The 27,635-nt window shown below is 40.9% G+C and overlaps 2 protein-coding genes across 2 annotated transcripts; both read right to left on the reverse strand.

The window, feature by feature from the left end:
- Window positions 1-311: 311 nt before the first annotated feature.
- Window positions 312-4,123, reverse strand: ATP5F1E (ATP synthase F1 subunit epsilon). The gene is made up of 3 exons (XM_063075201.1): window positions 3,970-4,123; window positions 1,935-2,061; window positions 312-462 (listed from the first exon to the last, which is right to left on the reverse strand). Exons 1-2 carry the CDS (start codon window positions 3,999-4,001, stop codon window positions 1,938-1,940), a joined length of 156 nt encoding a protein of 51 aa, XP_062931271.1. The 5' UTR covers window positions 4,002-4,123; the 3' UTR covers window positions 312-462; window positions 1,935-1,937.
- A 1,801-nt stretch (window positions 4,124-5,924) lies between these two features.
- PRELID3B (PRELI domain containing 3B) lies at window positions 5,925-15,727 on the reverse strand. The gene is made up of 6 exons (XM_063103122.1): window positions 15,572-15,727; window positions 10,403-10,571; window positions 9,114-9,203; window positions 8,402-8,472; window positions 8,181-8,283; window positions 5,925-6,796 (listed from the first exon to the last, which is right to left on the reverse strand). The coding sequence occupies exons 1-6, from the start codon at window positions 15,601-15,603 to the stop codon at window positions 6,677-6,679; spliced, it is 585 nt and encodes a 194-aa protein (XP_062959192.1). The 5' UTR covers window positions 15,604-15,727; the 3' UTR covers window positions 5,925-6,676.
- Between the last annotated feature and the right edge of the window lie 11,908 nt (window positions 15,728-27,635).

The following is a 27,635-nucleotide window of genomic DNA, read 5'->3' on the forward strand; positions in this document are numbered from 1 at the left end:
TACTTAGTGATGCTGCTGCCTAGACAAAAGGGTGAGGCCAGGGGGTAACATTGCATTCTGATGTGAATCTGCAAAGATAAGGGACAACAGACAGATCTTCAATAATGGCATCTAATTTTGATCACCAATTAATGACATGAACAAAACTTTTTTGAGACATTTTCAAAATGTCTTCTGTCTCTTTGTCACTAGATATTAAATATGATCTTCCCCTCTTTAAGAAACTCTGGTTCATATGGTCCTGACCATGCAGTTGTGCAAGTAGTGCCTATAAAGAGAAAGAAAAGTCTGATGGAAAGGAAAACCAACAGTAAGAGTGAACCACACTCCAATTTATTAGCATTGTCAATTTATGAACAAGACAGGTATTTTTTTTTCCCCATTTAGTGAGATCGTTTTCAATCTGCCATAACATGTGCCCACACATCTTCACCTTGAAAATGTAGTATTTCAAGTCAGGGTCTAGGAGGAAAAAAGAAAATGCAAGAGTTGCTAGCTAGTTCTTTGTGTTTTCTTAAAAACCCAACATGAATATAAGAAGTAGCTTCCTTATAGTGGATTGTATAACACAACTACAGCTACAGTTTGCACACTTGGTGTTTGGTTTGAAGAAGTGCTACTTCAAGTGCACGGCCTCAGCTGATCAGCACTTTCTGGCTCTGTAAAATTAAGCATTCTCCCAGCAATTAGGAAACAACCCAGCTTTTAAAAGACACTAAATTTTCCCTGTGCTAATGGGGTGGGACCCCCATCTCTGCAGGACATAACAGAGAGGGGCCAACATTTTAAGGGAGCTGGACGCTACTTCCTGACCCCAAGGTCATCACGAAGTCATAGGAGTTCGACGCAGAGTCTGGCTGGGCTCTGCTGCAGAGAGAGGGTAAGTGATTTTCTCAGTTAGCTCACCGTTAAAACAAAACAACCCAACATAAAACCAGGTCTCATTACTCAGAATTATGAGATTAGACAGAGAACCCCTAGAAAAACAGATAAATTCAAAACACCACATCTCCAGACTTCTAATAAAATATTTACTAATTCAAAGTGAAAATGAAAAGTGCTTAGGGAAGACAGTTCTAATAAGTAAAACTGCTCATAACCACAAGCTGCCAAAGGATTAATATTTATCACGTTTCTGTGCTACTGTGGCTCTGAAGTTTTTTAAAAGCAAAACAAGAAAATTAAATCTGAAAAACATCTCTCTTATAATTTGCCTTGCTTATCTTTGAAGTAACAATGTCAAGAAAGTAGTTTAGAGATCAAATCACTTTTGTACTTTGGAGCTCTTTTGTATTTGAACTTATCAACTGTACAAAACTCTCTCTACTGCATGAGAATGTAACTACATCACCAACATCTCTGAAGAAGTAAAATGAACCAAACTCTCTGAAAGCATAATAAATTTAGCAAACCAGTATTCACTGCAAGGTCCTGTAGATTTTATTGCTTGATAAAATAGCAGGACCCTTGCCTGTACTTGCAGCCCTTATGTTCAGGAAGTAGTGATTTGTGAGAACATTAGCAGACATGGGGGAAATAAAAACCAACGAATTATAATTTTTCATGCTCCTGAACTGTTACATAATTCCAATAGCAATTACAAAAGTGGGAAGTTTATCCTCCAAATTATTTGATTTTGTGCAGACAAATGAAACAGGTTTAATTAAAATAAGATGGCTCTCCACCTAAGCACTGCTAAATGAACTGAAAATCAATGTGCCAATTACTTCTGCTTGTCAGGGCCCGAAAGGACATTCTTTCATTGTGCCAAGGGACTTCTATAACCTGTATGCTTTATACTATTATCCCAATAACTGACTTCCAAACGCAATGACTGACTAAAAAATGGGCAGAACCCAAAACTAAAATTACTTTGATTTTATGTTGCCCTAAAAATTTATGACAACTCTTCTTCTAAATAAATAGCAACTTACGGATTATTCTTTTTTTACTTTCACAATTTTTACGCTGCTGCCCGAAGTCTTCTCGGCAGTTGCTTTGAATTCTGTCTTCAGTGCATCTCTCACTGCTTTTGCACAGATCTGGGAGTATCGGATGTAGCTAAGAGAAAATGAGAGAAGGTATAAAGTTTAATTACCAACAATTCAGCCAGACACTTGTGTTACTGTGCATTTGTTTTTCTTCCTTTGGTTGTATGTTACCGTAGAACTGGATTTAAAAAATGACTAATACCAAAAGAAATCTACACAAAGAAAAACAAGACTAAAAAGAAATGTACCAAAGTATTAATTAGTTGGTGTTTGGATGAGTGACCTTTGATTTTTCTTTATATTATGTTTTCTCTCTTTAGGGTACATTAATTTAAAATAAAAGATGTAGGGCCAGCCCGTGGCTCGCTTGGAGAGTGTGGTGCTGATAACACCAAGGCCAAGGGTTTGGACGACTATACAGGGATGGCCATAACCGGGAGAGCATGGTGCTGACAACACCAAGTCAAGGGTTAAGATCCCCTTACTGGTTATCTTTTAAAAATAAATAAATAAATAGATAGATAGATAGACAGATAAATAAATAAATAAAAGGTGCAGAAATATTTTTAAAGATCCCATAGCACAGAAAACAGATCAAAATGTTAAGAGGCTATAACATGAATGATTTCCCATTTCTCTACTTAAAGTGTTTTTTCTTACAAGTTAAGGTGTATAATTAAAAGAGAAAAAAGTATTTATAGTTAAGACAGTACTTTCTCTGATAAATTATTTAAAGGTTTTTCTGAGAATACTGCATTCTTTCTTGCAAGTCTGCCACTGAAAGTACCTAATAAAATATCTAAAAGCTTGCATCCTGTTTGGTAGACAGACTCCCATCAATATCTTATTTACAAAAGATGGCAGATCACTTTTCAACTGTTTGAATACAGGAAGGGGGTGGGGGAGTGTTGTCTGTTTTCTAATGTCTTCAAATTGTTTTTGGGAGTCAGAGGTAAGAGTTCCAACGCCTGTTTCCACTCTTCCTAACCGGGTGGCCTTCAGGCTGTTCAACCTTTTCAGCTTGTTTATTTACCTGTAAAAACAAAATGATGATCCCTGCCCTGTCAGAAGAGGAAGGACAAAGTGTGAAAAAGCATGGATCGCACCGTCGGTGGATTAATAAATGGTATATGTTACTAGGACTATCATCCTTTCAATTCTACAAAACTTTGCTTGACTTCAACAAGTCGGGAAACTCGGGTTGCTCAGTTGCTGTAGGATAATCATATACCCACAGAATATTCCCACTGGAAGGTGTTACCCCATCTAGTCAACAAGGTGCACCACCTGGATGGACCAAGATACCGATGCTCATTCAGGTGCACAGGCAAAGAATCAGGTGTGACACCGAGACCAATGGTTTCCCCATTACACTAAGCGCCATGCCCTCGAGTGGGTTCCACACCTGAGCTCCCCAAGAGCACCACTCACCTTCGTGCAGAGCTTTCAACAGTTTACCAAGGGCTTTCCCCCCTTCTACTGGTAAGGAAACCTGAGAACAGGAATTAACTTAAAATAAAAAGATAAATGTGACTTTACGAAAGATTCCACCTCCATGCTGGAAATAAAAGCCTAAAATGCTAACAAAGATTTGTTACAACAGGATATATCTCCCCGCCCCTTTTGCTTCCCAAATTGTGTGTCACTGAATTACTTCTACGACAGAGACGGCACGACAGAGACGGGCACAACTGTGAAAGACAGGGCCTTCCTACGTGACAGTCGCCCTTCCCGGGGCACTCCACCGCGCCGGGCAGGGCTGGCCTCAGCACGTGGTGGGCCGCCGCCCGGACGGCGGGATGGCTGGGAAGACTGGCCCGGCCTCCCCGCCCCGCCGGCCTTTGCCCAGAGCGACGCCATCTTGGCGGCGTGGGCAGCGGTCACGCGGGGTTACCGCGCCCGGAGTGACCTTCTGACACCGGGACGCGCGCGAGCTGGCGGGCTCCCGGGCCCACCCCTCGTGGAGTCCCGGGCCTACCTGAGTCCAGCCTGTCGCCAGTAGGCCACCATGATGTCGCGAGAGTGGGGCGCGTCGGGCAGAATCGCGAAGACGCGGCGAGTGAGGGGCTCAGCTGGGCGGCCCAGCGGCAGGAAAGTCTGCCCGAGAAGCGGAAGGGGCGGGGTGTGAGGGCCGCCAATCACCGCCCCCCGCCCGCCCCGCCCCGCCGCTGCGGCTCCGGGAGCCAATCCCCGGGCCGACCGGCCAGCCGCGCTTGCCGATTGGCTCCGCGGGCGCCCCGGCGTGTGCCCTCCCGGGCTTCCGTAGCGCCCAGCGGCTGTGGCTGTGAGAAGCCGCGGAGCCTCGTGGTTCCGTGAGGGCGCGAGGCCCCCCGCGGTAGCCTGGATTTGGAGCCGCCTTCGGCTAGCGGCGCTACTCTTGTGGAGTGTGGGCAGACGCATCCTGGAGTTGAGATGTAGAAAAGAACCTAAGCATCTCCACTTCCCCGGAGTTACATTAAAAAAGAAAAAACATTGGCAACCTAAGTGGAACCTCAGCTGACATGTATACCAGTTTCCTCTGACGTCGCTTTAGGACGTGACCCACGATGTGTGACAAGTCGGAGGGGAAGAAAACAGTGGCCTAGGAAGGACTGGGAATAAAAATTCTAGGGAAGGGGCTGGAAAATGCTCATCTCCCGGCCTCCCATCTAGAGAACCAAACTCTAACCTTGCCACGCAGCGCCGGCTCGCACTCGAGCAATTAATGTTTTATTAGGAAAAAAAGTTTTTGATTTTCATCTCTATAATTAAAACGAAAGTATAATCAGGGAAAGCATCATAGTTAAAAGGAAGTTTTTATTAACAAAAAAGGTTTTTCTTAATCCATATAAGTTCATTTTTAATAGTAAAAGGATAAGATGCTTAATAGTGTTGAGTTTCATTCATGAACACTTTATTCCAGTTTACTCCTTTTAAATGCATTTGCTTGCTCTGTGTGTATATTTTAACAGCTAAAAGCCATGAATTACCAGCTATTTAAAAAGGTAACTGCATTGAAAAATGAAAATTTATAGAATTCTATCATGATCAAAATAAAATAAAAAATCAAACGAAGGATAAGAATTTGTTTAGAAATCTTTTATCATTAGGGTATTACAGCTTTTTCAGAACAAGTATAATTTACAGAAATTATACAAGGCAACTTTTTGTCAAGTATCAATATTTAGCGATGTTTTGTTTAGCTGAAATGTTATTTCAGTTGTAAGTACCATCTCCAGTTACAAAAATAATCAGAAAACTTTTCAGATTTAACCTGCTTTTACAAATGTCCTGAGAAATCTTAAGATAAACAATATTTTAAGTAGAAAAACATTAATTTTTAAATAGTATTTTTGTTATACTACTTTTGTGGTTTATGTACATACTGTCCTCTTTGATAGGAAACCTGACTAGAAGTTTGTCACAGTAAGCACTGTAAAATAAGGGTAAGAGCTAATCACCTTTTAACAAAAATACTGTATGCAAAAATTGTAAATATCAAAGATACTATTATTTAGTGATTGATAATCGATTGCTACAAAACATGAAACAGAATACATTTAATGGATTGTTTTCAAGTTTGCAGCTGCCCTCTGCCATACAAAATAAGGATTTCTCATAAATAAAAGCTGCAGTGCCATTCACTTAGTGTTAGTTTAGGTCAATCCTCCCTCCACCTCCCATTATTCTTTTTTCTTCCTCCTGCAGTGGTTTCATATTATTAAAAACATTAGGTACCCGAGGTTTATGCTGCAGATCAAGACATCATTTGAGTAATTTCAAATGATGTACAGCTTTTCATGTAAAAAAGATGTTTTGTGGTCACAATTACTTCAGAAAGTAATTATATTCAAATAACCTGACATATGCCTTAGCAATTACAAAACCATGATTTCGACACATGGCAATTTTTAAGTTAGGCAAATATGAAATGCCAAAAGATGTGAACAGCTGTTCTGTTTAACTTTAGAGTTCTGCAAAACTCAGGTAATGACTTTATTTTTTCCGTTAACATAACCAGCCCACAGTACAGCATACTGAATCATAAAGTACAAATCCAAGGAAGGTAGTAACTTTACTTAACTTACAAAACTTTGGCAAATCAATACAGTACTCTTTAATACAATAAATCATATTTTTGTTGGAGTCATATTACTTTAGTGATAATTTTCACTCCAAAAATATCACAAACGTACAAAATCAAAACACTGTGGTTTTTATGGTGGTTTATAGCAGAGCAAGTTATTTTATACAAATTAATTTAAACCATATAATTTCTTGTTTTAAAGTGAGTTCTCTCATGCAAGCTGTTCAACTTTACAGCAGCAGGGCAGTGTATATAAGAGGTGGCTCTGCTTTGTTCTAGGGTTGGTCCAAAGCCAGGTAGAGTTCCAATGCATGAAAAGCTTTAAAATTCTACCTTAAAGAGATTCAATGTCAATATCGATTTTCAAGTACTTCTTTAAAAATTAAATTTTCACATAAATATTGGAACCCTCAAAATTAGTCATTTCAAACAACAGTAATTTCAGATCCCTTTTATTTAGAAGCCCTGCATTTCTTTATTTTGATCAAAAGTCACACAGCCTTACTTCAGCTTATTAAAAAAAATTCTATCTAAAATATAGTAGTATTTTTTAAATAATAAATATATTGCCAGCTTGGAGAGACCCGGGGGACTGGATGTTGTCTGCCAACTTTCATCATTATTTCTCTACAAATGCCGCTGCCGCCATAGGTGTCCTTATACTTCCTCTTGCTGAAGCTGTCAATTCTTCAATCTCTGCATTTAATTTATGTATTACCCATTCCATTGCTTCTCGGCCCTTAAAAAAATCCAATACATTTATTGTTACAGAGAAAGCAAAGGCATGTATCAACTAAACGACAAACCAGGAAGTAACAAGGAGCATTATTATTATAACTAAACCTCACAAGGACAGATCGTTTTTTGTCCTTGCTTTTTCTTTCTTAATGTTATTTACCAGTATCAAATGCCTTGAGCAACTGCCTTGATCCATAAACTGATTTTCATTTTGTATGCAAAAGGTGTTCTCAAAAGAATCCAGTTAAATAACAAGATATCTTATTTATTTGATTAGAGTGGTCCTCTTTTTGGGAGAAGGTCAATCCCCTTTTCTTTCTTTTCTACATTTTAAACCAAAATCCTATACAAAGGCCCTGCGAGATCTGGTCCATGACTCACTCCTGGCCTCTTTTTGCCTAGCACTCTATGCAGTTCCTTGAGGAATGAGAAGAGAAGAGTTTGACGCTTCCTGTCTCAGGGCCTTTGCACATGCAGCTCCTCCACACAGAATGCTCTTCCTGGCACGCCCCTCACAACCAACCTACTCCCCCTTCAGCACTTGGCAGAAACATTGGTTACTAAACACTCATTAAACACTCTCCTACCTTTCTGTACTTTTCCTTTCTAATGATGTGTTGTATAATTAATGTCACCTTCCTCTTAGTTCCATGAGGACAGGGACCATATTTGTTTTGCTTCCTGCTGCATCCCCAACCTAGCCTAGCACTCTGCCTGGCACAGAGAAGGCATCTGTGAATATCTTTGACTGCTGATTGACGATACTTAATAAGTGTCATTAAACAGTGCATTAGGCATTTCTTTCTCTAAATTTTTTTTGTTTTAAATCATGCACTCTCAATGGGGTAAAAATTGGTTCTTGAGGGAGATGGGGAAAAATTCACTCTTTTATGTATAAAGCACATATATATGTATGTGGTATTAACTTCATGGGGGTGGTAATTAGGAGAAAAATGTCTAAAGAGGATTGGCAGGGAGATGATAATGAAAAAAGGTTAAGACACAGTGCTTTAAACAATGATGCAGCTACACATCATAGAGCACTTCCTCCATGTTGGGCCCCCGCACCATACGCTTTCTGTGTGTTATCGCATTTACTTCATGCTAACCCTGTAGGATGGGCAATTTCCACTTCACAGACAGGAAAATGAGGATCAGAAAGATGGAACTTAATTGCCCAAAGTTGAAAGGCTGGTAAGAGTTAGAGCTTGGATGTGAACCCAGGCGTGCTAACTCCAGAGCCTGTGCAAGTAACTGCTAATGCTCTATGACTTCTTACTGCAGAGTGGCTGAGAGCCAGCTTATAAGGACAAACACACACTCAGCACTAAGCTCTTCCAGGAAATGAACCCAGGGAATAAGAAACAATTAAGAAGCAGCCTTACTTTATTAGCATTTGAAGATATCGTACTTGCCATCAGTCCTTCAAGGTAACTGCTGAGGCTGACTCCTTTCACAGTGATTATTGCTTCTTGAGTCAAAATAGTTCTAGAACAAAACACATTCACACTGCTTCAGATGAGCCAACTTTCATTTTTGAAAAAAAAATTTAATAAAAAAAAGTAAGACACTATAGAATAAGTTTATTAAAACACTTTTTACTCACTTTTCTGGGTCCTGAGGGTGTGGTTTGTATATAAGTCTCTCATCTACTGAAACCATATTTGTAAATGAAATCTATGAAGTGGAAAAAATAAAAGCCAAATCATTCTGGAAACAAAGACTATAAATATTTCAAAAATTAACATATAAGCCAAAACCTTACTATCTAAATGTACAAAACAACAATAAAACCAACAACAAACCACTTTGATACTGCTGTATAAACGTAACTTTAATCCCAATATTCACTGACTACTATTTTTTTTTTTTTTTTTTTTAAAAGATGACCGGTAAGGGGATCTTAACCCTTGACTTGGTGTTGTCAGCACCATGCTCTCCCAGTGAGCAAACTGGCCATCCCTGTATAGGGATCTGAACCTGTGTCCTTGGTGTTATCAGCACCACACTCTCCCAAATGAGCCACAGGCCGGCCCACACCGACTTATTTTTATTAAAATTAAACTTGAGAAAATTATAATAAAAATATGCACATGATTCCTATTAATTTCATTGAGTGCTATCCTCTAGAAATTGGCAGAATCATTAGAGTAGTGAGGCTAGGGAAGCTATAAATAAGGCAAAGACAATACAGCATGTAAATATCAATTTTCTAAACCACATTTAAGAACATACATTCATCTATATATCAACTAAAAGAGAAACAAAATATCAAGCCAAACAGTTCAAAATTAAAGCAAAAGGGAGCCAAAACTTACATTAGTAGATTTAAGTTCCATTGTTTTTTCTACAGGATCAACTACAGAATGTTCTTGCACATATGTTTTGGTTCTTGCTGCACCAATAAGCTAAGTAAAACATTCAGAATTAGTAATCAGAAGAGCAAGGATTTCTTATCAAGTTTATCAATATTTTATTTGAAGGTAAAAATGTGTTGTAATGTCTTGAACCAAAAATCTGTTTCATAAAAAACAGGAGGAACCAAAGGTCAGAAAGGAGGCCTAGTTGAGGGTAGAGAATTCACACATCATGGATGAGAAGAGACTGCCAGACATAACCACCTTTCCCAGAGGCAATTAGGAACCAGCCCACTGAGAAAGTATGCAACCTAAGCCACAATGTTGAAATTGCCAAGGTATAACAATGAAGCGCTGAAGCTGAGATATGGAAATCAGAAGATTTGGAAAAACAAAGCATCTCGCAAAAGGAGAGTTCAAAAGTATCTGTCACTATCTTCCTAGAGTAGTCCAGGAAAGAGGGTGCTGCAGCTTCATTCTCCAGACAGAAAAACAGCCATCGCAAGATGGAGGTGCATACCTCGGCACTCAGCGTCACTCCCTGTGCTATGATCCCAAGCCGATCCCCTGATCCTGCTCATTATGTCCCCCCCCCACTGTCTAATGCTATGGTTTGTATAAAGAAGGCAATCAGCACACTCCTTTCGAAAATGTATACTTCAGTTTTCTGAGTGGACCTACCTTCCATAAAGAGACCCTCTGCAGAAGCCTGGATCACTTACCACATCAGAGTTTTCTCACGTTATGAGAAAATGGCATTCTGGTTTCTGGCTGGTTAAATGAGCTCACTAAAGCCTGCTCATTTGTAACTGAACAGACTTGTTTTTAAACGTACAGGAAGAAGTACTAGACCTTGGGACAAATGTGACAATAACAAGTTTGAGTACATACTCCTTACTTAATGTCACAACCCACCACTGACCACAGCAACTGTCACCTAATAATCATGACCAGACCACTCCTTCTGACTCTTACTATTGGTCTCAAGTTGCTGGCAAAAGCAGAAAAGCAGAATGTAACTCCTTTTAGATTACAGAGCATTAGCTAGCTTCCTTCAGAAGGTTTTATCGAGTGCCTTCATGAAGACTGTAATAATATTTCCAATTCATTATACACTCATAACTCAAGTTTATTATAATACAATTTGAACTGATGCAAAAATGACATTCAGAATCAGCTCCCACAACCTATCTGAAATTATTATGTGGTTTAGAAAACTTCTCTACAGCAGAGAATAAAGACACACTTACAGACTTCACAATGGAAGGCAGTCCCCACTCTGTGCTGAGAAGTCTATGGCTGTGCAACTTTCCAGAGGGATCTATATGTCTGTCCAACACATCAACTCCAACCACACTTGGGTTCATAGGATTTGGGTATTTCTGCATCGCGGCTGTTGTAACAGTTTCCCATGGGTGGCTGCATGTGAAAAAAATATGCATATGAATTAAACAATCTTTTATAACCCATCAAATCATTCTTTACAATGTAAGTTTCATTAGTTTACCTACAGAAAAATTACTTTCTGAAACACTGACTGAATGATGATTTTGGAAGATCGATCTACATTTTTAATGTGTATAGACTTAGGTATTTTTCCAGAACATAGGCTTTATAATACAATTGATGTATATAAAGATCAAAACAGCCTATAGAGCATCCCAGTACAGTTTCTTAAATAATCTTTCCAACTTACCATTATTCACTTTCACATTAATTTTGTTTCTAGGAGAAACCAATGATTCCTAAAAATGTATTTAAAAATAATGTTCTACTAAAACAAGTAGCAAAAACTGTCATTACAACATTTATTCTTTTGCCTGAACCCAATTCTGTGAAGTTATAAAAAAAAGTAAAAGAATTTATAGGAACTGTTAAGTTCTCACAGGGATTACAAAAAGATTCAAAGCATTATTGGCTGAATTATTTGAAATTTCCTCTATATTAATGTAATAAATAACAGTGATGCCTCCAGTCAATCTTTATCCATTACTTTTCTCAAGGGAGTAATTGTGATTTGTTTTGAAAAGGTCACTCAACACAATAAAATGTTAAGGCACTTCTAATATGCTACTTTCTAATATTTTCTCTTAATAATATAAGCATTTGCTTATCACCGACAACTGAAGTGGTAACACTATCACATCATGTGAGAATTTGCAGTTTCTTTATCTTCTTGTCCAAGTGTGATGAACATCTGCTCACTTCACAACTTCTGTGAATAACACGCTTATACAAAAGATGTTCTTTTCAAAAGAGCCCCTTATTAACTACAATCAGAATTAAAGGTGATTTAGTCCACCTGCCATCTTCTAACTGATTCTACGCTATCTGTGTTCTCGTCTTCATTTAAAGGAAAAAAAACAAGATCTGGGGATGATGTTTCAAGCTACACTGATAAGCCACATATTACTTTTTATTTTTCTAAAAGCAAAACAGGTAGACATTAATCTATTTCAACTTTTCAGAGAACTCAGACTGACAACTACATCTTGTTGACAGAAGCAAAATCTCACCTGCATTAATTTTCCAGAACTCTGGACAGCCAGAGACACCATTTTTTTTTTATTTTTATTTTTTTTTATTTTTTTTTCAGAGACACCATTTTTAATGTTTTAGTTTTTTCTATAGTATTGTATAAATGAACCTCATTCTGTTTTTAATCTCAAGCCTTATTCAGCAATCAGTGCAGATGCATATAAGCGGAGCTGCTTCATGAATCTAAACAGTCCCCACAAATAGAACTGATAAAGGCCAAGCACTCTGTTACCACAGCAACTATCTAAAATGAAAATCAGATGAATCCTTTCCCTATTGCCATCTAGTCATATACCATGGTTAGCTGGCTTCTATGCTCTTATCTTTTCCCCCCACTCTCTCTAAAAAAATTAATAATCACATGGCTCCAGGGTGCTTATGCATTATTTGTAATTTAGTCCATCTCTCTGAGCCAACTTGAAAACATTAACATTGACTTAGCTTGGACTAAGACTGTTTTATGAAACATAACTAGCTCAAACATTACAAAGGATACATATTACAATGAACAGAACAGAATTTCTAATGTCTTCTAGAAATTAATTTTAACTGTATTAACATAATTATGTGAAAAAGATTTCACCCTGGAAGACATTCAAAGACAGTACCAAAGCGTAGTCAGGAGAACCTGGCTGCAGCTTACCGACAGGTCCAATTTCTCTACCTATAAAATGAGCCCAGGACACTGTTAACTCCAGTGAGGCAGCAACACTGTCCTGATTTATTTACCAAAATGTAACCAATCCAAAGAATAGTACCTGGCACATACTGGGCTTTCATACATGTTAAAGAAATCAATGAATGATTTCAACTGGATGTCAACTATGTGCTAGGCTCAGAAGGAAACGTTGGAAAATCAAAGATGGGTAAGACATAGAACAGTGACTTAGATACTGTTACTGGAGAGTAACATCTTGAAGAAAATAATAAGATTTGTGACAAGAGATTCTGACTTCCATTTCAGGTATGCTGAGTTTGAAGAGCTTGGGGGACATGTGGGTAGTGAAGCCTGGTAGGCACCTGAAAATAAGGATTTGAAGTTTAAGAGAGGCTGGAGCTCAAGGTGCAGATTTGGGTGCCATAAATGTGTCTGTATCAGCTGGGACCTTGAACGAATAGCCCAGGTTATCTGAGGAGAAAGCATGGATCAGGGCTACTTCTTTTTTTTTTGCCGGTAAGGGGATCACAACCCTCTGCATGGTGTGGTCTGCACCACGATCAGCCAGAGAACGCACCAGCCATCCCTATATAGGATCTACGGGGCCGGCCAGTGCTTCTTCTCCCAGGACATGTATAGCATTTATTTGAATATGACTATCTTCTAGGAGGAATGTCCCAGAGCTTTCATCAAATCTTAAAGAGGTTGGTGACAGAAAAAGAAAGAGTTTAAGATCACAGATAAAATGCAAGACAGGAAGGCCAACAGCAGAATTTCACAGAACATTTACACTGAAAGGAAAAAAGAAAGGGACAAATGGAAGAAAAGGACAGGAAGAGTAAAGATGGGAGTAGGGGACAAGCCAGAGATAAGAGTGTTCTAAGGAGACTCAGTGCCAAGAACTTGTGAAGCATTCAAACCCGGAACAGGAGTGAAATTAAGCATCCCAGGTGCTGAAACAGTCTAGTGAAGAATATGACCAGGTTAAAGAATATCAGAAATACTACACATTTAGGGACTTACTTTCTCCTAGAAAAACTGTAAATGTTAGGGAGAAGGAAAACTTCCTTCTGATTCTAATATTCTATTACTTTCCAGGATTCAGCAGATTACCAGGGGGATCTAATTCACAAAATATGTAAAACTGTTAACAACTTTTTTTTTTTTTTTTTTAAAGATGACCAGTAAGGGGATCTTAACCCTTGACTTGGTGTTGTCAGCACCACGCTCTCCCAAGCGAGCTAATCGGTCATCCCTACATAGTGATCCGAACCCGTGGCCTTGGTGTTATCAGCACCACACTCTCCCAAGTGAGCCACGGGCCGGCCCCTAAAATGTTGACAACTTTTAAAATTGCCCTCAGAATGCAGAGTAAGGGGAACTCCTTTACACTGTGGGTGGGACTATAAATTAGTACAGCCATTATGGAAAACAGCATGAAAGTTTCTCAAACAACTACAACTAGAACGACCATATGAAACAGCAATCCCACTACTGGGTATATATGGAAAGGAATGGAAACCACCAGGTTGAAGGGATACCTGCACTCCCATGTTATCAGGGCTCTATTTACAATAGCTGGAATATAGAACCAACGTAAATGTCCATCCACAGATAACTGGATAAAGAAAATACGGCACATATATACACTGGAATACTACTCAGCCATAAAAAAGAATGAAATTCTGCCATTCACAGCAACACAGATGAGTTTGGAGAAAATTATGTTAAGTAAAATAAGCCAGGCACAGAAAAAGAAATGCCACATGCCCTCACTGATGAGTGTGGAAGCTAAAAAAGAAAGAAACAAAAAAACGAAAGATGAATCATAGTAGCAGTTGAAATTTCAGAAGGAGAAAACAGAACTGTGGTTACTAGAGGTGAGAAAGGTGGAAGAGGTGAGGGGGTTAGGGAGTAATTAGTCAATGGACACAGAAAATGACTATTTTGTAATGATGAATATACTAATTATCCTGATTTGATCACCAAATATTGTGCATAAATACTGACAGTCTACTCTGTACCCTACACATATGTATAATCAATTACATTTCAATAAAATAAAAGATAATAAAAGATAATAGATCTTTCCAGACGGAAAAAATTTTTTAAAAAAATCCTCCCCAGAAACACTTTTTAAAATGCAAATGGCTAAACTAAAATACACTGCAAAGATATCATAACTAAAACAATATGACAACAACAGCAAGATCATTGAAATAGTGCAGATAGTTTAGAAATAGATTCAAATATGAATCACAACAGTATTTAGGACAAGGGTGGCACTTTAAATCAGTGAGAGGAAGACGAATTAGTCAATAAACAGTGCTGGCATAACAAATAAGCCATTTAGGCAAAAAAGGATATAGCTGCTTATACTCCTGGTTATTTTGTGCGTTATCATGGAACCGGAAGAGAATTTAATTCCCACCTTCCAACTGGTAGAACTATTTTCCAACCAACTGAGCTAAATGGCCAGCCCAAGGTCTCCTTTTGTTACTAAATACCAGAGTCCTTCAAAAAGTTCATGGAAAAATACAACCAAAAGATAATACAAATCTTTCCATGAACTTTTTGATGTGCCCTCGTATTTCACACGAACCGAAAATATGGTACTGGACGTGACTCCAAAGACATCTTGCACTGGGAAGCCCTGGATGTTACCCGCATCATCCATCTCTCTGATGAAAACGAGTAACCCAAGGTCACAAGCTTGCTAGATCCAGAGCTAAGGCGCAAGGCTCTGTTCCTTAGGTCCCAATAGCCCGAGTTCACCCGAAACTTGCATTCTGAGGTAAGAAACTCCACCCAAACAGGGGCCGAGCAACTACACTTGAGAAAACCCACGCCTCCCTCCCGGGATCCTCGGGTCCACGTCCCAGCAGGGTTTTGCAAGGTCGGATGTGGCAACCCCCTTGAGTGCTGTCAAGGACCTCGTGCTCCGCGACGCCCCCACGACCCCAGGAGGCCGCGGGCACCCGAGGCCGCCTCCCGGGGGGGCAGGCCGGAAGTGGCCCCGGCTATGGCCACCCTCCCGGCCGGCAGGTGGGGCGCCCCGAAGTCGTGACCTTGAGCCCGCCCCCGGCAGCCCGTGGGGCTCAGGTTCGGCTCTCCTCACCAGGCCCGACGCCTGGAAGCTTCCAGAGGGCCGCCTCGGCCCCGCCACCGCTCCGGGCCCGACCTGCCCGCTCGCCCCGCAGTTGCCCTCGCGCCTCAAACTTACTCAAAGACGTGCTCCGAAGTCCAGATCTTCATGGTGCCGGCAGCCCGCGAGATGTCCGGGCGGCGCTAAGGGACAATGAGGTGAAGAGGCCACCCCTACCCCCACCCCCAGCACCCCGGCCGGCCGCGCCGCGCGCAGGCGCCGTCGGACCCGACGCGAGGGACGTCCCGACGCGCTGCCCCACGCCCTATCCCGGCCCAGGTTTTGCCCCAGTCTTGCGCGCGGCGCAAAGAAGCCCCGCCCCTTAGCGCCGGACGCAGCGCGCCGGCGCAGTGCTGGGGTCGACGCTCGGGGCCGCCGGGGCGGCGCTGTGCTGCGCAGGCGCGGCGAGCGTCGCCGGCTGCGCTGCGGGTGGGGCAGAGTGCTGTCGGGCTCCGGAGGTGGCCGCCGGTGGCATGTTTCCCGGCCTGCCCTTCCGCATTCTCGCCTGGCACAGCGAGGCCTGTGCACGGATCCAGTCGGTCCAGTAACGTGGATGATCCTCGTGGTGTTCACTTGAGCACATTTTCCTGGCGCTCTATTGGAAAGTCCCTCCCACCTCCTGCCTCGACCCGGGCCGTGGCGGGTCCACAGTGAACCAGCCAACCTGTCACTCGGCTGGTGCTCGCTCCCTGGTCCTCCCAGGGGTCAGGACCTAGTGGGACAAGACGCACGGACGCGCAGAAGCTAGCACCGGCCGGCGTGATTAATGCCCATCGGGGGGCGCAGTCGGAAGCACGGGTGCTGGAGGGGAGGGATGGACGAGCTTCGAGGCCTGTGTTCGTGGGATGGGTCTTAGCTCGATTGTCACCCTCAGAGGCCTGTCCTCGTCACCCTTTCTCAGAGATCCTCCCAGCCTTAGCTCCTCCATCACAACATCCTGTGGCATTTTTCTTAGTACTTGTCACTCTCTGAGATCACCTTGTTTATTTAACTTCCCCTGGAGTTAAGTCCTTGAAGGCAAGGTCCTTGCCTGTCTTGCTCAGGGGCGATTCTCGGTGCCTCCTATGGAGTGAAGGCTCAATGATTATTTATTGAAAAATAAAATAATCGACGATTATTTCTGGAGTGAATTTATTAATGAAATGAGGGCGAGGCTCTGGCCTGCTGGACTGTGTTCAACGAGCCCCTTTACCTGCATAATAATGACCTGTTGCATAAATGAATGAATGGCCAAGTGAGGAGGTGGGAGGGGATGGCATGTGGGTTTCATCCAGAGATGAGCCGTGTCCAGTGGACAAAGTGCCTGGCTTAGGGTAAGGCTTCCAACCCACACTCTCCATAACCTTGTACCTCCTAACAGAGTAAGTTGCCATTTAAAATGAAGGTTATGGAGGAAATTTACATCTGGTTATTTAAGAGCTAGTTAGAAGTACCGCCTCCTTCTCGTTCTTAGCTTGTTTGATTGTTAAAAACAAATAAAAGCCAGGTTAATTTACGAGGGAGGATAATTTTTAAAAATAGTCAAGTCCTTTATGTAAAAAAACAAAAATTACATTAGACAGGAAGGAAATAATATGGTTGGATAGTTGCTAAGTGCAATTTGTGGTACCTAGAATTTTTTTTTTTAAACCTACAGTACTTTGAGTGATTTCTTGGGGAGGTAATGCTTTCAGGGCTGCTGAGAGTGCCTCAGCCTTGATTAAGATGTGAAGTTAACGTCGCTGGATGTTAAAAACATGGTTCAGGAACCATCAGCACAGAACAGCCTGTCCCTGCTGTTCTCGGAGCTCCTGTGAATCTGTTCACCACCCAACATTCCTATCCTATTTATTTTAGAGGATATTATTCTGCTCCCTAGTTCAAGATTTCTGTTTTTTAAAGTCGTGAAATTAAATGACACCTGTCTCCCCAGCCTCCCACACACCGTATCAGTCTATTGATTTTACTTACTACATCTGGAGCAATGGGAAGGGGGGCATGGAAGGATGGAGATCCGGGACTCAACCATCTTTTGGTGTGTCCAAGGTGGAAATAATACCACCTCTTACTTGGATTTGGAGAGCACGAGCGTTACATATATTATCTCCTTGAGATTTACTTAAGAGACACAGAGGAAGCAAATTAATGGTTTTTAGATACCTAAGCACTGTGTTACTGACATTGCCTCTTACCAAAATGAAGTCATTAGTAGGTCATTAACTTGATTTGAAATTAACGAGGTGACTGGCTCTTATGGTTCTCACCCCAGGGATGACACACATCCCCACCCACACCCTTCCTGTTGGGATCTCCTGCCCAGCCCTGTGCCTGGGAGGAAGAACACAGATGTGACTCCTACCTGCAAGGAACTTCACAACTGGCTGGAGAGCCAAAACACAAGGCAAGAAATATCTAGAGATTGTTTAAAGGGAGAGCTGTGTGTTCAGAGCCAAGAGACCCAGTCCTCGTGGAAGATGGTGGGCAGGGCATCCTCCTGGACCGCAGAGGAGGATTTGGCTGAGGGGCTGGGAGCAGGAGTTGGCATGTGGGGAGAAACCCCACACATCTGGTGTCAGAAGTGTATATGTGTTGCGAGAGTATAGGAGGAGAAAATAGTGTTTTTCTCAGAATCAGCTTCTTTACAAATATACTTTAAATGAAACTTCATATAATTACTGTCCATAGAAAACCAGTATTTCTTTTCCTGATACTTGCTCAATACATAACTCTTAAAATGAAACTGTAAGCCCTGTGGGCTCCTTAACATCTTTTCACATACTCCAGAAGTGGAAGTGTCCTGCTTTGGGGGGATTTCCAAACCGCACAGCCGCTCTTTGGACTCATCTGTTCTCAAACTCTAAACCACCCTTTCCTCTGAACCTCTCAGCAATGACCTTTATCTTTGAATTCACTGTGAACTCCTTCAACTTCCCTTCCTTCTTCAAAATGGCTTGTATTGTGATTAATACTTCTTGTATTCCTTCTCGACTCAGGGAGTGCCGTGAAATCTTTTTGACTTTGCTCCCTTCATTTATTCATTGCACGAATAGCCACTAATTATCTATTCCAAGTCACCCCAGCCTCATGGAGCTTACACAGCCCCAGTGGTTCTCGACCAAGGGTGATTTCCTCTGGGGGACATTGGGCAATGTCTGGAGACAAGATTGGTTGTTGCTATGGGTCAAATGTGTCCTCCAAAGTTTATATATCAGAAACTTAATCCGCATTGTAACAGCATTAAGAGGGTGGGGAATCCTATTATGGTAATTGAAAGGTGGGGCCTTTTAGAGGTGATTGTTTGGACTGTATCCCTGTGAATGAATTGATCCATTGGTTGTTTAATGGGTGGTCACAGACATGGTTCTGATGGCTTTAAAAGGAGAGCAATGAGGAGGTTAGTTTTCCCTTGCTTAGCCCATTCACCGTGAGACACCCTGCCTTGCTATAGAGAGTCACCACCCTCAAGAAGGCCCTCACCAGATGTGTTCCCTGTACTGTGAACTTCCTAGCCTCCAAATGTGTAAGAAATAAATTCTATTTCTTTATAAATTACCCAGTTTCAGGTATTTTGTTACAAATAACAGAAATGGATGAGCACAGTTGTCTTTACTGGTGGTGATGGTGCTACTAGCTTCTACTAGGTAGAGGGTCAGGATGCTGCTAAGTCCCCTATAATGTGCAGGACAGTGACAGTCCCCCCCCCCCCAACAAAGCAGGATCTGGCCCCAAATGTCAATAGTGTCAGAAGGTAGAAACTCTGGTGCATAGCTGACAAGTTCTTATAGTCTGGCCCAGTCTACCTGTCTGGCTTTAATTGTTCATCCTTGCATTCCCCAACTCAGCTGAACCTGATAGGTACATCATTCACTCACTGTCTCTCAACAGGCTCCACACTTCCACACACTTGAACTTTGTGCCCGGTGTTCTCTTGGCCCAGAATGCACTTTCCTCTTTTTGCCCTGAAGAGTCTTATTCACATCTTGAGATTCTGTGCAGATGCTGTGCTCCCTGAGTGTCTCACGGATATGTGTCACCCCTGGCACAGCACAATGCCTTGTTTCTGCCTCTGTGTTCCTGTAGGCATTTCATAGAGACCTCATGGTGACACATCACCGTATAAGTGCTGTGTGTGTGTGTGTTCACAACTGCAATATGAGTACAAAGTAGTGACTTCTGTGTTAGATGGATGGGGGTCCTCATTACCTAACTCTTCATTTTTGGAAATCTTCCTGCAGTATGGCTGCACAGGAAGCAAGAATCACGCTAACTTGAACATATTCACTACTGAACCAAATACCTATAAATGTGGTGCCCACTGAAAACACCACCATAGATCCTCATTGTCCAGCCTAAGTGTTAGCTGGTGAAATCTCCCACTGGCTGTCCGGGGCTAAAAATGTACCAAAAATGGCTGGAAAGTGGTGCAGAATTTTATCAAATTGATGAGAGTGATGTCCAAGAACTCTTCCATCATGCACTAAACCACTAGTAGTTGACTTTATGTAGAATTAAGGCAGTTAACACTCAAAAAGAGAAAATCGACAAGGAATCGTTCCCAAAGAGCATGTCACATGGTAATGATCTGAATAGATAAAAATTGAGAGAGACCCTGGGGAAAAGGAATCAAGTCCTTGACTATTTCTGCGAGGATATCCATCCCTTTGATTGGGCTGTAAAATGTAAACATATTGTGTAGTGCTATTTTTTAGTTTGGTGAGGAAAAAAATTATGGTAAAAACCAACACTTGATTCATTTTGTGTAATACTAATTTACACAGAGTTACAGTTTTACTCTAAGTTATGTGTATATATATCTCACGTAAATATATATCATACATGTATATATCATCACATATATACATACATACACACTTATATCATTTTATATTTTATTTTTCAGGATAAAGTCTCAGCTACACTTTTTGGTTTTCATTATTTACTGTGAAATGTTGGTGTTGGTTTTAAGTAAATCCACTTTCAGTAGGCTTATTGGGCACCAATTAGATACCAAAAATGAGGACTTTCTTAAACTTCAGGAATGAGGACTACACAGGATGGTCAATCGGGAGAAAGAAGCAACACGTACTTAGTGTGAGAAACAGCAAGGGCAGAGGCAGAAGGAGGGGAGGGGGACGTTTGAGACATTTTTAGGAAGCCCTACTACTGGCAAAGCCCTTGGACACATTCTTACCTTTTCACTTTATGACCCAGGTGGCCCTTATGGAAAGGAAAGCCAAAGAGAAGTGGCCAGCACTGCTCAAACCTGAGATTTCAATGTCTCTAAGGTTTCTCTTGCCTGGGGAATTTGACCATGAAGAGGGGCTCAGGGGCCTACCCGCCCTTGGGCTGTGGAACCCACCCACTCATCTCTGCAAAGGGGACCTCCCCATTTCAGAAGTCTTACATTACTTCTAATTTAACAAGAATCTAGAGTCAAATTCAATTTCATTCCCATTAGTGATTGAAGATCTGTATGATTTTCTCCCCTCTTTCTTCTGTTTACCTAGACATCTAACAGTTATTCCTGAATTTCTTGCATAAGAAATGAATCTCTTCTCCTGGGAGGGCTTTGGCTCTTGCAGTTCCTCCTCATCTTGAGAAATTAAGAGTAATTTCTTAAAGCAAAATCAATTTATCTTATTAACAATCTTCTCATGACCAGGTAGTTGATATAGAAATTAGGTTTGCTCTCTAAAAGCTTTTACCATGAAAAGACTCCCTCAGCCACTCACACACACAAAGGAATAAAACCTGGCCAGAAACCATTACTGGGACAATAAAAATGTCATTTCATGCATGCCCTGAGATAAACAGTGCTTGCAATCCTTTCTATCTTTCCTTGGATATTGTTTGGTCCCTGTTACAACATCAGGAGATGGAAAGGTGGAAGGAAGTCCACTGGCCAACCGCCAAGCACTCGAAGACCAAAGAAGTTTCACAGTGGCATTCGGATGAGCGTGCATACAAGTATGGGTTGCACTTTTCTTTTTTCTTTTCCATGTAAAGGACATTTCTTATTTGAAGTCACCCAGACAGTGATTTGCTGTTTGATGACCATGGCCAACTTAGCCAGTCCACTGCATGTCTTTCACATCATCAAGGGGGAGAGGGTGACAATTTGTTTGCCAGGATTCAGCCTCTTTGTGAGAAACATAGTTAGGTTTACAAAAGGGGGCAGAACCTGGCTCTGGCCACAGAGCTTGGCAGTTTCTTACATTTTTGCCGGAGGCAAATTAGTTTTTGATCTTTGCTGGAGGCAAGTGACTGGTCCAGAAACAGACTTAGGCCTTGTAGGAGGCTCCCTTTGCAAGCACCCATCCATAGGGGGCTTTGGAAACTGAGAATTACATATGCAGCTGTGTAGTGGCCTGGGATAGATGCAGACAGCTCCTATTTTTGCTCAACTTTATCTTGATATAGCATTTGGATATAGAATTTCAGTGGCCAACAGTGTGAACACTGAGGGAGAAAATAATTAAAGCCACAATCCACTTCCTGAGAGTTGTTCAGTGGCCTACACTTTCAAAGAATCAAACCCCTGGGGCCCAACCCATTCAATAATGAGTGCCTGGGCCATATTCTGGGATTAATAAATACCTTGTCTTTCTCCAAAGCATCCCAGAGCATGCCACATATATTCTCATTTGCCAGTGTGACGTCTTGGAAAGAAAGGAAGTAGGGACCGTTACTGGGGTTTTACAGCTAGAAAATGGATGCAAAGAGATGTTGTAGCCTCTCCTGTCCAATTCCTTGCCTTAGTCTCTCGTTGCCAGGTGATGGTGCAGGGAACAAGGGGCGACATGACAACCCACAACTTGTGTATTGTGCTCCATTTCCCAGGTTCCAGAGGGCAAGGCCAGGGACAGCAGAGCACAGTTGCTTAAAATCAGAGTGTGACCCTCTGGGCCACCCTTATTCATTCTGTGAGAAGGTGGGTGTGTTACAAAGTTCTGAACATAAGTGCAAGTGCAATAAATGCTCCGTGGATTCTACTCACAGAATTTGGGGTAGAGTCAGCGTTTTGCTTTATCATGGTCTTCCTAAAGGTCCATTTTACAGAAGTGTGACGTTTTAAGTACCTCTAAAAAATTGTATTAAAAACAAGCACAAAAGTGAAAGGTTGGAGGGAAAGTCAGTTGTTTGTCATGAATCATCTTGTAATAACTGACCTGGCTCTTAAAAAAAATACTTTATTTCATCATCAAGACTCTGAGCCCCTAGTACAGAAGAATGGCATGATACTCTGGAGTACAGCAAGGAGCTGAACATCTTGTGGGCAGAAAGTTCTTGAATATGGCCCCAAGAGGAATATTCAGGGGTTCTTTTCCAAAGCCCTGGCATTCAACAAGTATGGCAGAACAGGCACCTGTGGCCCTGGCAGGTAGCCCCTCCTCTCCTCACCTGGGAGTCCTTTGCTTTTTCCATTGCCATATGCACAAATTCGTGGATTCAGCCATTTCAGTGAAAGAAAGGCTAACCTGGGTAATTGGCATCCAAAACAAAAAACAGGAAATTGGATGACCAGCCTCTCTGGCAATGTGTAGGCACAGCCTTTGTACATCTGAGTGTCATGATAGAAAACTTTTAGGAAGAGGTGACAGAGTGATGTCCACTCCATTCCCTTCATATGTTCTTGTGCCCTCCAAGCAAACAAAACACACAAAGAAGCATGTCCTTCCTAGCATTTTGCAAGCTTCTCGGTTGATGGAAAGAAAGGAAGGCCTATTCACATTTAAATGCTCCAGCATGATGTTGGAAATTCGCTAAGAGATTTTTTTTCCGTGAAGTATGAAGCAAACTGGTAATATTCCAGACTGTGAAACAAACAAAACTTAGGATCAGAAGGATCTGGAAGGCTGGAGGAATCCAGGGTTTGATTTTCTTAGTTCTAGTGAGAGACAGAATATGGACAGAAAGAATACTACACTGTCATCTCCAGAGAAACAGTCTGTCTCATTCACAGTTCAATTCAGCACAGTGCCAGGCATATAATAGCTGCTTAATAAGCATTTGTTGAGTGAATAAAGGAATCGGTAGAAAGCAAGCCAGCCCTTGCCTTCAAAAACATCATGCCTTCTTTATCAATGGGGGCAATAAGAATATGGACAGTTAAAGAACCTGGACAATTACTGGAAGGTGCAAGGCATAACATGAAGGCCCCAAATCCAGAAAGAACACAAGGGTACAGGGAGGGAATTGGCAGGTGCCTAAGTCTGAGCAATGCCCCACCAGCTCTGTGGGTCACAAGGCCATGTCTACGGAGACCAGAGCAGAGAGAAGCAAGGGTTTGCACCCAGCTGGCAGCTCACAGCAGGTCTGCAAGGAGGCATGTGCCTGCAGCCCAAACTGCCTTCATCCGAGAGAACAGCTGTTTGCTTGGGCCTAAGGCCGAAAATTTGCTGAGCCATATGTCCTTAGTAAATCAGTCCGTGGCCCTATTAGAAAAAGTGCCTGAATGATTGATTAGAAAGTAACCAGCCAGCCCTGGCATATTGCTTTATTTGTGTGCTGCAAGTTTGTTTAGTGTCGAAATGTACCAAAATTCACCCTGCTCCTTCCACTTCCATTTTTCATCAATGAAATATTTGACAAATGCATATACTAAAACCACCAAGAAAGAGAGGAAAGTAAGACAGTTTCTTAAGAGCTAGGACTGCAAAGTGATGCATAAGCTCTAACAGAAAACATCCCCTTTTAAGGACTGTGCATTATGTTTACAGCAATGAAAATGTTAATGAGCACTTGCAAGCTGATATACCATAAAGGAATCTTAAATTCACATAGACCTTTCTTCCAAACACTTCAGACATCTTGGAGACGAGGAAACAGAGTCAGTAGAACCCATGTGTTGAGAATCTTTGGAATGCATTGAAGTAAGACCATAATCTACAAATCTAGTCTACTTCCTTTTGTGTGTTATCTATTCACTGGAGTAATAACGCAGAAAGAGCCTGCCTTTAGAAGTAATTTCAGTGGTTTCTCATTTCTCCGATGGCATTGAATATAATTCCGAATAAGATGAGATCCTCAAATAGCTTTCATTATTTACATCAGCAAACTGGTATCTTCATCAAAAATATCTCAGGTATTTACATTTTCAGCAGTGTTAATCTGCACTGAGCATTGGTTGTATATCTATTAAAACTCTACTTTGGGGCCGAGCCCGTGGCGCACTCGGGAGAGTGCGGCGCTGGGAGCGCAGCGACGCTCCCGCCGCGGGTTCGGATCCTATATAGGACTGGCCAGTGCACTCACTGGCTGAGTGCCGGCCACAAAAAAGACAAAAAAAACCCCAAAAACTCTACTTTGGGTAATTGTGATTTATTTCAAAAGTTGATGTAAAATCTTTTAAATTTTATGCAAAATTAATTGAAAAATACAAAAATCAATAGCTTTCTTTTATGCCAGCAATGATTGCTTATAAGCAATAATGAAAAATTCCATTCAAAATAACTCAAAATATGAAATATCTAGGAATAAATCTTAGCAAGAGATGTGCAGAATATAAATGAAGAGAATCACAAAATTTTTCTGAATAAAACAAGAAATTTGAATGAAAGAAGCTATACCATGCTCCTGGGCAGGAAGACTGAATGTTTTGATGTTGTCAATTCTCCCTAAATTAGTTTAATGAAATCCCAATCAAAATCCCAGGAGGATGCTTTTGGAGCCTGACAAAGTGATTCTAATGTTCATTTGGAAGAATAGAGAGGTGAGAACAGTCAAGAAAGTTTTGAAAAGGCAAAGAGGAAAATTTGATCTACCAGATATTACAATATATTATGCACTATAGTAGCTAAAATAGGGCGATACTGGGCAAAAATGGGTAGAAAGAACAGGATAGCCTTAAAATCAACCTTAATGTGTTTGACACTTTAGCATTTGATTTAAATTGGCATTTAAAACTCAAAGGGAAAGGATAGATTAGTAAACAAATGGTTCTGGGACAGTCATTTAAGTATTTGGTAAAAAAGAAAGTTGGATTATCTCAGCTATACATGTAAATCAATTCTAGATTAACTAAAGAAAAAATCTGCCTATACGGATTCAACTGCATAAGTAGGATAAATTCACAAATACAGAAAACATCAGAAACATCATTAAAAGGAAAATATACTATGAAAATACCCTGAATGTGGTGGATTAAGAGTTAATTTTCTTAGTATATAAAAACTCATGTAAGCCATTAAAAACTTACTAAAACCCTTTACCAAAAAAAAAAAAAAAAAAAAAAAAAATACCATGAGCAGACAGTTGGCAAATAAGTGCAAATGGTTAATAGATGTGAAAAAATGCTCCATCGTACTGGGGATCAAATAAGTGCAAATTAAAACAGTATATCATTTTTGGCCTGTCAAATTAGCAAATCAAAATACAACTCATACGAAATTGGTGAGTGCAAAGAAAAATAGGTACTTTCATACTTCTATTGAAAGTATAAACTGGTACAATCTTTCTGGAGAGCAATTTAGCAATATCTATGAAGAGTCTTAAACATTCCCTTTTGTCCTTATGATTCCCAATGCAAGAATCTACCCTAACAAAATATTCAGAAATTTGGACAAAGATCTAAATCACAGAATTATTTGTAATTATGTAAAGTTGGAAAAACATTAAATGTTCAACAAATGATTCACTAGTTGGATCACGAAGGAACAGAAGTAGTGTTTCAAAGGGAGGGAAGAGGAGTGGGAGAGTTCTAGAAAGAAGGGTATGGCTTTGTGAAAGTGCACTGGGAGGTCAGTTTGGGGACTGTAGAGTGTGCTGGCATGGCTGAGGTGGGGCGCATAGGAGGAGCAGGAAGAGGTGAGGTTGAGAAGATCTTGCGTAGTGGTCCATATCCCTCATGAGAATTTAAGATGTAAGGACTCTGTGTTGTTCATCTTTATATACTCCCAAGTTCCTATTAGGTGCTTAGTAAATGTCTGCTAGATAATAAAGAGATTTCTTTCAGATGTTGAGTGGCTTTGAGTTACATGTTATTGAGTTGTGGTGTTACTCTACAGCTAATGAAGATCGAGCAAAGTCTCCTAGGAAGAAAGTTAATAAAGAGCCTTCCAAAGTAACGTGGTTGATTTATTTTTATGATATGCATTAAATGATATTTTAAAAGAGCCTTATTTGGGGCCGAGCCCGTGGCGCAGTTGGTAGAGTGCTGGGCTGGCAGCGCGGCGACGCTCCCGCCGCGGGTTCGGATCCTATATAGGACTGACTGGTGCACTCACTGGCTGAGTGCCGGTCACGAAAAAACGACAAAAAAAGAAATTAAAAAAAAAAAAAAAGAGCCTTATTTGGACTTTAGTCAGTAGGGGGTGCACCAATGCTGGAAGTTCTAATATTAATAAAGAATAGTGTTTATTTATTAATCTTACAGCCCTTCATCCTGATTACTATCTCCTCCATGTTCCTTTCCCCACTCTCTACCCCCACAAATTTTTATTCCTCACTACCAGACACCACTAGTTACAAAAATGGGTTTTAATAAGAGTTAATTTAATATTGCTATTTATTATAGTTGTTAAAGGTAAGCATGACATTTTTGAGAAATTGGTGCTATATGGAGAAGAGTTTAAATTGTGTTTATCATTTACTCAGGACAAAATTTCCAACAGAATAGGTGAGAAAGTACTGGGGAAAAATGGAAGTGATATTTTAATAGTCCATGTGGACACTAATACTATAATTGGAACAAGAGTAATAGTGACCTTTAGGGAAAGAATATTTCATAAAGTGGTCTTTAAAAAGAAGGACTTGGCTTTTGGAACATTATTTTCTCAAAGTTCTTTACAAAATAGAATTAATAAAATGCTATGGTTTATTCAAATTTTTAAAAGGACAGAAAACTGTGGAGTTGTGTAGAGGAATTGAGGGGAAAATAAAACGAGGTTTGTGTATGATATTATTGGTACAGAAAGGAATTTGATATGCATATTTAAAATTTGAGAAAGTTAGCTAAAAATATTGTACCAGAATGATAAGCCTTGGGATCAAAACATATGAAATGGGAACCATCATTTCATGAGAGAATATTAACAGCAGTAGAATTCAAGAAAGCACTACCCAAATAAGAAAAGAGAGTTATTTGTGATGGGGGAGGGCTTAGAAACTTGGAGGTGCCTAAACTTTATTAGACAATGTTGTACTCTTTTGAAATGATGGTATA

Source organism: Cynocephalus volans, chromosome 1 (assembly GCF_027409185.1).
Source record: "Cynocephalus volans isolate mCynVol1 chromosome 1, mCynVol1.pri, whole genome shotgun sequence".
NCBI classification, from domain to species: domain Eukaryota; kingdom Metazoa; phylum Chordata; class Mammalia; order Dermoptera; family Cynocephalidae; genus Cynocephalus; species Cynocephalus volans.

Bases quoted from the DNA above. Each gene is read 5' to 3' on its own strand.
- ATP5F1E (XM_063075201.1), bottom strand. From the start codon at position 4,001: ATGGTGGCCTACTGGCGACAGGCTGGACTCAG. The intron at 2,062-3,969 runs GTAGGCCCGGGA...ATTTTCTCTTAG, and splicing joins TGGCGACAGGCTGGACTCAG to CTACATCCGATACTCCCAGA.
- PRELID3B (XM_063103122.1), bottom strand. From the start codon at position 15,603: ATGAAGATCTGGACTTCGGAGCACGTCTTTGA. The intron at 8,473-9,113 runs GTAAGTTTTGGC...TCCACTTCATAG, and splicing joins TGGAACTTAAATCTACTAAT to ATTTCATTTACAAATATGGT. The intron at 8,284-8,401 runs GTGAGTAAAAAG...GTTTTGTTCTAG, and splicing joins CACCCTCAGGACCCAGAAAA to AACTATTTTGACTCAAGAAG.